Source organism: Bombus fervidus, chromosome 14, assembly GCF_041682495.2.
Source record: "Bombus fervidus isolate BK054 chromosome 14, iyBomFerv1, whole genome shotgun sequence".
Lineage (NCBI taxonomy): Eukaryota > Metazoa > Arthropoda > Insecta > Hymenoptera > Apidae > Bombus > Bombus fervidus.
In genome coordinates, this window is record NC_091530.1 from 4,678,100 (window position 1) to 4,690,944 (window position 12,845).

Genomic DNA, 12,845 nt, shown 5'->3' on the forward strand with positions numbered 1-12,845 from the left:
CTACCAAATGTCTGCAAGGTATCGATTTTTCTACAACATGGTGCGATCGTACACGTTGCAAGTTGCAACGAGATAATGGCTATCTAACCGGATGACCGACTATAGAGTGTCAAAGGACTTCTTTTTTTTCTTACAAACCAAACATACGATAGGTAGAGGTATCGTCTTTCTTGAGAACACGTCATGAACACATGTCGTACCGTGGAAAAATTTACGGCTTGTCTGGTTACGATTGCAAAGTAACACGATTATAAAGAGGTCTCTGTATGCATATCGAAAAGCAAAGTTCAGTTACTAATTTTACCGTTCCATGATAGACCGCGATCAGTCACACGTCCGAGAAAATAGTAAAGCTGACAGGGAACCAACTGTACGATACTATCTATAGAATGTAAATTACGTTGTTGCCGGCTTTAATAATACTTTCAAACTGTACACATCATAATCGTAAAGTTTATTAATGAGAATTTATGAATCGATTGATTAAAGAATTTTTCTGATAGTTAGTTTCCCATGCTTAATCGTTTGTTTCACTTTTATATATCTCGTGAAACAGCGTTTTTTTTTTTTTTTTGTTTACCAGGGAATATTACACATTCTTTCCTATGTTGTACGACAGGATTGTTTTTATGAAACAACACGATGCGATAAGTGCAATTGTAACGTAATACATTGTTGGAATAGAATTTTCCATGATCGAGTTAAAAAATCAAGTTCAAATTTCAGAGAGAAGATCTAATAACGGTTTGCGACGTCCGAAAACAGGCTAAAACAGAGTTTCAATACGTGAAGTTGGCAGGTAGGCAGAAAAATACAAGGAAAAAACGGCAACACATCCAAACCAGCTGGCTGCTGAAGCGAACAAAACTCTCAAGAAGACTAAAAAGAAAACAACCCACTGACCTTACTAAAGCAATAAAATAGTCAAACTCGAAGATGGTATTCCGCTCGGGGTAGCCATCCACATGTTATTTAGCAATTAAGCTAGAAAAATTTACCGAATGTCAAATGCTGGACAAATTGTAAAGTACAAATTAAATAATAAAAAATAATCTGATTTAAGAAAAAAATACAAAATCGAACCGAATGAACATTAACAAAGATTTTTACGATAAATTAAGTACATCTTGTTTGACACAATTATTTAATATATATATATGTTTATTTTTATTCCTCTTCTTAGAACCTTACCGAACGGCGAATGTTGTTCGTATTTTAAAAATTAGAAAGTCTATTTCAATGTACATACTCGTGGGGTTAATTTTCGCGTGGGATTTGTTTACCCCAAAGAAGGAAGTATCAGCGTCGAACTCTCGTCGAGAATGGAAAACACGATTCATTGGTTCCGCGACTAGAAATCGAACGGAACTAAAAATCGTGGAACGATAATGGAAAGGGGGGATCAATCGATTATCTTGACAGCTCGACGCTACTTATAATTCCGAGCCGCGCTTCCGCTGGAAATACGTGTCGGAAATTACACCTTCCGCGTGTTACGACCAACTCGCTAATACGCGCGGATAATTAGAGAAGCGAGAATCGTCAGAATGAATGAACACAGCACGTGGAAATTACGAAGCAGACAATGAACGCAATTCGAGGCGCGAAATCATTGGCAAGGCCACCACGTGGTTCTTTCTAGTCATCATTTCACGTGAGAACGCATCGTTCATAAAGCAGAGAAGAGAACTTACGACTAGTTTCTTCTCAGACGATTGCGATCTCAAATGAAAAGTGAGAATATCTTTAATTAAGAAGTTGGAATTACTTTAAACCTTTCTTCTTTCTAAACGGTTGTTTAAGTAAATTTACAGAAATTTAATTTTCAAAAGCTCTTACGTAAATTGGAAATTTCTTTTTGCATAGCAGATTCCTATCTTATATAGAAAATTTTATTGTATTTGTTGAGGCGGATTATATGGAAAATTTCTTCTGATTTAACCGTGTGTCAAAGAGTTCAATTGAAACTTAAGTCAATTATTTATTTATTATTATTGCTTGATTTTAGAATAATATATAATTATCACAAAAATATAACTATACAAATTATATGTTTGCTACATCATTGTTCATACTAATTGAGGGTGTGCAACATTTCGTTAACTTCGGGAAAAACGTGTTGAACGAAATCAGAAGCAGCTGCACAACTTGGTACGGTAACAGGTTATTCGATAATGCTTTCGTCTTTAACGATGCAATTTTGTTTGTTGCGGCAATTTATCGAAATGATTGTTTTCGAATATCTTTCACTTGTAGTATTTATGCCTGTCTCAATTCTGACAGAAAATCTTGCTCAGCTGTCTCAGAATAAATTGAAGTTATGCCCAAACTGATTTTTCACTTAATAAACTTACACAGAGTTGCAATCATTTTGCAAGATCGCTGAGAAGTATCAGTGTTTAAATCAAGATTACATAAAAATGTCGTTAAATAAGTGAAATATATGTTATGCAAGTTTCCTGTTCTAATTTGAGTGAGACGCAAAATACAACTTATTATTAGTAGAGTTAACAGAGTAAGTTGAAGAATTAAGGGATGCAGATTCATTACGACGAAGAACAGAGATGTGTGTATTCGTACCACCATGAAATAATATGAATTACATTTTTCTAACTTTGTTTAGATTGTAAAGTACATCAAATTTTATCAGTTTTTGATTGCTAAAAAGGATCAAATTCATATCGTATATTATAACAATTTTTAATTTGATTTGTATGTAGCATAAAAGAAATATAATTATAACGAAGAATTAACGTTATTTAGAAACATGTTATACTCTGGTAATGTTGCTGAAGAAAAAGCAATTTTTCCGATGTTATAATATCGAAATAGTAGATAAATGTCACGTGGCAATTATTCGTTTATCTTTATTACACATAAATTTATGTATCGTAAAAGAGAAAGCAATTACTTAAGGTTATCTTCGGAATGATACCTGTAAATTCTTTAGAAAGTATTTATGTAATACGTAGGTATCAAAATTACCTTGGCGTATTAAGAATTGTGTTTCAATGAATGAAAATTGCTATAAAATATCAAACGTTTCCATTTAAAATAAATTATGGACATTGATAAAATACTAATTCATTATTTCGTAGTTACTCCATCTACTCATTAAGTTACACGATAAAGCTATTTATAACACCAAGTATCGTATCGTAATACGATAGAACTTTTCATTTGTTGCTTGTGTATATATTTTATTAAATATTTTCTTATTTTAAAACTCTCTTTTCTCTATTGGTAACAAGTAATGACTTTACATTCATCTAACCCGTTTGTTATTTATTTTAACCTGATAACGGAGTTACTCTTTGACCAAACACTTCCACAATTACAGAATTAACAGTTGATTAAGACAAATTAATTCCAGGTAAGTCAATTTTAATTCTTAAAAATATAAATACACAAAACCGATTACGACAAAATAAAAAATAAGAGATGTAAATGGAAATAAAGAAACTGTTATCTAAAAGACTGGGAATTCGAGTGACGAGTTAATTTCTACGATTAATAGGTTAAGAAAGTAGCTAATTTAATAAAGAAACTGGGTATCACCGACCGTAAATCGAGAGAAAGAATTCTTTTCGACCGCGATCGGACACGATGTTGCCTGCTCTCGAGATTTTTCGTGTCCCTCTTTTCTTCGTGGGCCTGGTGAGTTCGTGGATACCAAGACAACACAGACGCACCAACGAGTCACGAATAGTGCGTGCATTCGTATTCCAGCTGTTCGGTTGCTTAAATTTACGACCTTCGTCCTTTTCTCGTTTCCTGGAATTTCCGAGGTACGCGGCTCAAGAGTTGCAGATACAGTACAACTAAAATAATGTTCGGGGTGAAAAATATTTTTTTTCTGTTTGCCAAATTAACGCGAATCCGACATGGCAAGGTGAAAAAAATGGACGCTAATGATATGGAACCGTCGGACCCGTAATTATAAAGTAATCAAGTAGATAAAACGCTCGATATCATTAAGACAATGTATCAAATAAAAGTGGTTCGGTACGAGAATAAAAATTTTCTTCCTCTTGAAATGTCCATGGAGTTTATTTGAATTTTATATTGTTGGGGTAACAATGAGTTTATGCGTTTTCTTATGAGAATGTATTCAAATAAGAAATGTAAACCGTTCCTTTCAGTATCACAAAAACCACGATTGTTATATGAAATATTATCGTTTTGCTCGTCTTTCTCCGATCAAACCGACGACATATATATCACAATATAACCACCTCTCGTCTCTATAATTTACACATCACTTTCCAAACCCTATTAAGCACCAATCAATCAACATCACCATCCTCTCTCAACCCCGTCGACTCCTCTGTCTCACCATCCACACACTCTTAATCTACAAAAAGGATACAAACACCTAAATCAAGCTACTAAACAACCATTTCCATTCAGTATCGTTGGTACGCATAGAAAGAGAAGTTGGTGGGCTCAGAAAGAGTATAATCACAAAACGAGTCGACAGATAAACCTGGTGTATTGCGATTCGTCGTGCCACGTAATTGCAAAGTCGGTTTACGCAACTGCGAAACGCAGCAGAAACAGAATATCGAATTGTCGGTCGCGACACGCGATTTCCATGCGTCATCTGCGCATCGTGGCATCCGAGACAGTCCAAGTTGTACTTCTTTTCCCCTGCTGGTTTCAAGCTCACCTGCCACGGAGAAATGCCTGCCGGTTAATTGCAGATCGCACGAGCCTGTTCTTCTGCGAAGTCGGCCGATTTTCGAGACGAGCGAAGAGGTCCTTGCTCGCGCGCAGAAAGAAAAAAAAAATGGCCTGACCCGGTCATTAGCGGCACGGGCAAACAGTTTCCTTTTGGGCCGGCCGCAAGATCATTAGGAAGGATTTAGGCCAAGAAAAAGAAAAGGATTACATTCCACGGTCGCGCAACAAAGGGCTTGAATTCGAAAACGTTCGCCTAGCGTCTTCAAAAATTTTTCTTTGTTACGTCGCCGGTCTCTGTGAACCAGCCGCTGCCACCGAGCAAGGTTAACGATATTCCAATTAGAGTTTCGTTGTTACACGTCGGGCACGCTCGAGGAAGCATGGGAAAACGCATGTTAAATTCTCTTTCTCTTTCTTCCTTTTTCTTTCTGTTTCTTGGTTCTTCTTGTTTTTTTTCTCTTTCTTTTATTCTTTCCTTCTCTTTGTTTTTCCTTGGCGCGATGCAGATCGACCTATTTGCCGTTTCTTCCCGCTTTTCTTCCCTGCCGTTTAATGTCTCGGATCCGTGTTTCTCTTCTCACGAACACCGTGTCGCGTTTTGTGCCTCGAATAATTCATTTTGCGCGCCATGCAGGCCAGCCCTGCGTGCTCTTCAACTCGATTTGTTTGCTACGGGATACCGGCTAGCAAACCGGTCGAGTTAAGGTTGAAACGTAAGTACCGTCTCTTCTGTTCCAAGTCTGCCTCGCTTTTTGCCGATTCCACCCGGTTTACGTTCGGTTATTATTAATCTAGGAATCCGGATGCGACGACGCGGCTATATCGCGGTTATGATTTCTTGTCGTGTTGTGGAAAGTTAAATAGTTGAGGGATATGTCACTTCGATTCATTTAAATATCCAATTGGGGTTAATGTAATTAAAAGAAGCAGGCTTAAAATTTAATACGCTGTTAACCAACCACACGTTTCCAAGACTGTGTACTTCTATTTGAGGATACATATGGAGTTTCTGCACCGTTGACCACTTCAGGAACAGTGATTGTAATTTTACACGCGAACTGAGGATATCTATGCAAATTTATATTTTCACGACAAAGAACGAAGCTATGAAACTTAACTTCGTTTCATTGGCTAAATGTTACTAGTTAGGAGTACTTTACATTTTACAGGATACTTTGTATATTTTCGAATGCTATGCTAATTCGGTGATTGTAACATGAAACGAGACCTATCGATGCGATATGGTATTAATGTATAAGTGAAATTTGATATTAAAACAAATTCTAATATAATAATACACAACACAATGCTACGTTGGGTAATAGTATGAAATATAAGCGCTGGATTGAAATTATCAGAACATTCTAGTGATTCACGAAAAACAGCAGACTAATGATTTGCAGAATTATACATATAAAAGCAGATTAGATAAGTGAGAAGACAAAATGATGCAATTGCCAGAATTAATGATTTTTAACATAATGAAAAACTATGATATCATCTCTTTTTTTAATACGTAACTTTAACTATGTAAATAATTAAAGTACATTATTCTAAAGCATTTATCATGGAATTTATCTTTTCCCCCAAGAAAACTTCTTTTGATATTAATTGAAATATTAATTTGACCCTTTGGAAAAGCTATATATAACAAAAATTTTATTTGAGGGAACTATTTCATATTCTAGTATCACTAGAAGCACTATTCTCTAGTAGCACTATTCTAGTATCAATGAAAATCAAAGATTATAAAAAATGGGTCGTTCAAATACCAAATGTAGCACAAAAACTGGTACTATTTACTGTCTAAGGGAAAATCTAAGACTAACGCAATTATTTCTTCGTACGAAAATCGTAACGCAATCCATATATTAACACAAGCTACTTACTTGGAACGCGGCAAAAAGATTCAACTGTTAAACATTTCCTCTCGACGTTCTACCTCCGTTTCTCCCGCTTCGTCTATTCAGTTTCAATTAGACGGGCCATTTTCAACTACACAGTAATCAAGCAGCGAGTCTATAGCGAGGAAGTCCAATCGTCTATGTATTTGCCGTTGAAATTAGCGCAAGCGTTTACACTTAACATCTGTTTCTTCTTCCCGATTTGCTTCTTCTCTCCCCGTTACTCAGCTGTCCAGAATCACGAGCAACGAGCACAAAAAAACTCGAACAATTTCGTACCTGCGAACATAGAGAAAAAAAGAGTTTAAGAAAAGACGGAGCTCGTGCGTACATCAATGTTACTATCCCGAAGATTAAAAGATACGATTTTTAAATGCCTCTGACCTCGTGGTAACCCAATTCGCGATCGATCGATTTGAACCTTTAAACTTTCATTTCATATACCACAGACTGAGATGGAATATGGGTAATTCTTTTTATTATAGAAACCGGAGAACTTACTATTGGGCGAAGAGGCCGTGACACGTTTAATGTAACGTCGGTAGTTTTGCAGTGATAAAATTTTTTTATACGATATTTGTTCCTATTTTAATTTTTTTATGGTATTAGTTTCTTTGTTTCTTCGTAATTTTATAATAATCCTAGTTTCATAACCGTCGTTTTGTAATAAAGCTGCAACATAACAATCACAAATATAAATTATAAAATATATTCCCTATAAAATTTATAATTACAACATTTTCTCATCCAAATGAAAAATAAATGCAAGATTCTTCTTACAAGATTCTTATATATATATATATATATATATATCATATAAAACTGATCATACACATATAACACTAATCTTCTAAATGAAATAAAAATAAAATTGTATATTATGCGTCAAAGATGACCTCGTTACCGTCGTTCACAAAAATGTAACTTTGGAGAAAGCTGGCCAGCCAGATTTAAATGTATCTGAAGAAAGCACCCCAATGATCCTCGCGTGATTCTCAACCCCTTAACGCTGGACTTTTTCGTTCGTTGACCTATTCAACTTCCGTCAATCACATGGGAGGATACGTCGAGTCGCCGCAGGTTTGTCGTCGATGTCTCATAATCTCAGTGATTTTCGAAATCGAAACCGCCGAAAGCGATATCCTAGGAGCAGAGGTCTGAGCCAATCCTCGGTGGAACGAGGAATATTTATCTTGTCGAAGGGCTTTCAGGATGAAAACACCGGTATGGTGGTGGCAGCAGGTGCTTCTGGACAACAAAACGAGCACGAGCTTCGATGGATGAAAGAGAAGAGAAGAGAAGAAAAGAAGAGAGAGAGAGGAAAAGGAGAGGTAGGCTGAAGGAGAAAAGACACTCTCCGTAGAGGGGGCCGGGAAGGTGGAGAAAGAAGAAGAAATCCTCCCGTGGAGTCCTCGCGATGTGATCCTGTTTAAAGATAATGGCTGCGAGGTAGACGCGTGCCAGCTGGGTAATGCTTTCGGGCCTGATTTTTATTCGTCCCTCCCTCGACCCTCCTGGCCACGCAATCTGAGGGCAGATGGCTCCGCCACCTTACATCGCTTCTTAAGGCCGATTCACGTGACCAGCAGAAAAGGAAAAAAAGGTGAACGACGTCCCCTTCCATCAGCGTGGCGCGCGTGCGCCTGTAAGTACTTACGCGCTGCTTTTTCTTCGGCTTCGACGCTCGTGTATACATACTTACAACGGTATTGGCGTCTATCAGCGATATCGCGCGGAATATTCATCGCATTCCGTTATTTTTATGCGTCCGGGCGATGATATGCATTGGACGCCTTACCGCGAAAGTGTTTTTCCTTTTATACCCTCTTCGCCATTTTGTATACTTCTGGGATCTTCTTCTTGTCGTATGTCTGGCGTTCTAGAGCTAACTTTCGATTGTATAATACGTAGTGGATGATCATTTATTGTCAGTTTAGGTTTTTTAATTAATAGCCCTCATCAGTGAAAATATAGAGTAGAATTTTAAGTAAACTAAAGTTATATCAGCTGAAATTATTGTGAATTTCCAATCTCATTAACAATCGGACGATAACGATGGAAGATTAAATGGATAATGTTGCTTACTAGCAAAGTAAAGGAAACATCTAAACGAAGTATCCTATAATTTATTTTTCTGTGACTTTTTAGTATAAATTGCTAATTTGAAAAATAGTTTTACGTAAAATATGCGTTCGCTAACTAAAGAGAAATATTTTTCATTCTGGGTCGTACATAGCTGAGTAGGCTAAAAGTCAGAAAGAACTCGATATGAACGCCGTTTGATGCCTTTGACATTACAAGATATATAAATGGATTTATGTATAATTGCGTTAAAGATTTTGACACAGTTACATTTGGGAAGCGAGCGTTCACTGATATAAATCCTCGTGCAAAGGTTAAGCGATTAAATCGGAAATAGGAACGTCTCTATCTTCGTTTCGTTTAAAAGTGGAATTACGAAGATAGAATTGTACTTCTTACGCTTTAGATTCACAAATATAAAATCCTTCTTCTTACAGTGCAAATGATCCGTAGGTTTTAAAAGAAAATGTTATTAATCCACGATATAAATCACAATTAAAAGTCGACGTGAAAATTGTTTGATACAACTGTCGTTAAACTTCTACATCGTAATTCAGTTTTCGTGAAATCGAGTCGAAAACTCTTGAAATCCGACTGCAATGCGAAACATTTCATTGCAACGAAAACTTTCTTTCAATTTTCTGAGGTATAGATCGCTTCAAAGCATCCCGCAACAATGCATCGTGAATCATAACACGATGGTGTGAGTAGAAAACGCAGTCAGAACTTGAAGTATCGGCGACTTTTAAGCGTGGCTTTGTCCTACTGGCGTAACATTTCGCATTCTCCATCAGGCTATTCATCTTTCATTCGTTCGCTTAACTTTCGATGGCTTGATGAATTTAAATGTAAATGCAAATCGATGCAATATCGCGTACAAAGGCAAACGACAGTTGTAAAGTCTCGAGACTCGTGTAAATGGCATTTGGAGGGTTGCTCGTACCACGTAACGGGTGTCTCTCAAGTAAAATACATTGACGACGTTCGAAGTCGTAAAATTGGTTAAAGAGGTATTGAAATTAAAAGAATATTACTCTAATAGCCTATCACTCTAATATCTAATAGCCGATATGAAAATAAGAATAGTTAAAAAATAGTTATCCGTAAATTTATTATGTAGTTGCAATAGTTGCAAATGTGTTTTGTGCACACCTTTTATAGTCGATTTTGGTAATGATAGACGAGTATTATGTACGTCACGTATCTGTATAATGAAAGAAGGGAGACGAGAGAGAGATCGGCGCAAGAATATAAATAGAATCCCTGATGCCATGGAAGTGGTTCCACCCCATTGTCACAAGCGGTCAGTCGAAACTTCCGATCTTTACGTTTTATCAAACTTGTTCCTCTTAATGTACGACTGTTACTTCGCAGATACTCATTGAATTTTAACGAGCCTATATGCAACCTCTATACATACCTCTAAACAAATAATAACGGAAGAAACAATAATAATAGAATATAAAGAGAAAAGCAACAGAAGCAAGCAAAACCGCGCGCTACTTTGGAAGGAAGCCGCCTTCTGGCAATTTTTCACACACCTTAGAAGTCTCAGGAGCGTCGCTAAGTATCAAAAAGTAGCTCGTATTACTTAACAACGTGGCATCGGAGAAAAAAGGACCTGTAGTATGCTATAGATCAGATACATGTATCCTCTCCTATCCCCGTCATCGCCATATGTACCCAGTTTCCTCCCTCTTTCTCTCTTTAACTCCTTCCTACGAGCAACTTCCTACGACGTGTCGGTAAATCGTATCGGTATACCGGGACCAGCCTGCAGGTAAACAACATGTAAAATCTTACGCACCAATACACGCTTGTAACACGGACAAACCTGCACACACACGCGCGTACCACACCGCGAGAAAGAGAGAAGATCGATCGCAGGAGAGGCAGGTGCTGAGAGAGCGACAGCTGCGAATTTCGCGATCTTCCTTTATATACCGAAGGAACCGAGAGAGCCTTTAACCCATTCCTTCTCGTCCTAATGGGCCATGGTTTGTAGAGGTTCTTCTACCTTGTGGCGCAAACGTCCAATGAATATCGAAGAGGAAGAAGGAAGGGGGACGAAAAGAAGGGAGAACGTATCTGTCGCTTCCATACGGAAGATAAATATTCATCGATCCGCCAGGGGAATAGGATCCTCGTGACGAATCCTATCGACGCGGAGCAGCACCCTCCTGCTGTATCGGGGGTAGTTTATTAAACGGAGGAACTCGTCGTTTCACCATGTAATTTCTATTCCTTTTCGCGAACTCGGAATCTTCTCGTGACGTTTATATGTAGCTTTTTATTGTTATTGACGATTCTATTGCGAGTAACGAACGATTGGATAAGCGAGTCCGTAGAAGCTGAGTTATAGTCCTCGAGAGAAATTTAATTCGAATTTTTTATGGGTAGACTGCGGATTTCTATGGATTTATGTGGAATTTAAAAGTTCAAAAATGTACAGTATATTTAGAAAATCAGAACACTATCTGGAGAAATGGAAAGGTTAAGACAGTCAGTGGTAAAACATCTCCAGGCTTGTGCTCGGATGCAAGGAGGTCATGTTGGTCACCTCTTGTGAAGGTGTACGCAGATAAAGTTTGTTGGAAAAGAAACTCGCTATGACTCGAAAACAAGATGAAATAGGGTATATGTATATATAAACTCGTTTCCTTTGTTTTCGTATGCAAAATCCATCGCCGAGGTGGATCCCCGATACTACGGGACACCCTATACATGTAATTTCTTATTGTTAGCTGTCAGGCAACCTCCGTACAACAAAAAATCAAGCATTAATTCTGAGTTCAATTCTGAGTATAAATTACGAGCAATTATGGTAAAAAGAAAACGTGAAGAGGGAAAAATTTTACCTTCTTTTTTGATTCAGCCTTTATGGATCAATTAGCAAAAGTTATATTTCACACTGTACTTTGTATGAATATTCGTTCGCACGTGTTACGTCCGTGTTTTATTTCCTTTCATTCGGCTTTATTTTTCTTTTTTCTTGCGCTCTGTTTTGCAACCAACTTTCTCGCAACACGTGACGATAAACGTCCCATACACGTCGAGTAAACAGGTCCAGAACAGTTGGCGAACAAGTGACCGCGAATGCTGTGTAAATAATCGAGGGTAGGGTTTGACCGTCTTTTTCTCACAACACAGGAAGCGGAGGAGTTGGAAATGACGAAGTAAGAAGCTGTGTTTTTAATATTTTTCGTTTCGTTTCCGGTAAAAATATTGTACTGTACACTTCGCTGTTTAATTAAGGGTAACGCTAATAACAGCATAATAATAGTGGCACAAGTAAAAAAATTTCAAATTTACTTTTGTTGCATACAAGACCTATGTTTCTGTTCTTATCGTGTAAAACTATGTATTTATAATTTTATCAGTATCCCGTCAGAGGGCAATTATTTAGTATTTTCGAAGCTGTACATTTTAAAAAGCCTCGTAGTTTAAAAGTTTTAAAGTTTAAGTTTTCGCGCCACTATCAATGTCAAGCAACGACATGTATGCACGAACTTAAAGTATGTAGTCAAAGTATGAGATCTAAGGTTTGAAATTTGAAAAATCACATCTTACGCATTAAAATGGAAGGGAAGGCTTTGGTTCTCGATGGAAAAACTATTCAAAGTAAGATCAAGCAGGATCATTTTCAAGCAAGTTTGATAGGGTCATCAATCATACACACGTGGCTTTTGCTAAGGGTGAATTGAACATTGCATACATTATAGAACATTCTAACCAACGATATTTTACCAAGTAGGTAATACGTCTATTTCCTTCGAGTACGACTCTAACGAAGGTAAAGAATAATCATAAGTACAAAAAAAAAGCCAAAGAAATATTATTATTTCAAAACCATCTGAGAAAATAATCTTCGAACTTCTTAACCATCCCACAACATTTTCTCAGGTTTTCCGTTCTTATGACCGCGATACGTCACAAAATCATTCAGTTTAGTCAAACGCATCGATTCGGTCATACCTCGAACGACACGCATTTTTCAAGTCTGCTGGGACCGAATCTGTCTCTCGGTTTTCTTAAAATCCGACAATCAGTCGGAAGTATTCCGGATTTTCATACTTGTCGGCGGGATTTTCGTGGAAGGCCTCGTGAAGAATGCAGACCAGATGGAAAAAGGGAAGAGAAGACGACTGTGCGCAAATGTAAGAAGGGACAGGGTGG

The 12,845-nt window shown here is 37.3% G+C and overlaps 1 protein-coding gene across 2 annotated transcripts in view; it reads right to left on the reverse strand.

Moving 5' to 3' along the window:
• The window catches only part of LOC139994487 (uncharacterized), a 174,711-nt gene that overhangs the window by 47,063 nt on the left and 114,803 nt on the right, over nucleotides 1–12,845 (reverse strand). For both annotated transcript variants that reach the window (XM_074112058.1, XM_074112057.1), the window contains one exon: nucleotides 6,573–6,866. In XM_074112058.1, the coding sequence (XP_073968159.1) occupies nucleotides 6,765–6,866 (102 nt within the window). In that variant the 3' untranslated portion in view covers nucleotides 6,573–6,764. The remainder of the gene's footprint in view (nucleotides 1–6,572; nucleotides 6,867–12,845) is intronic.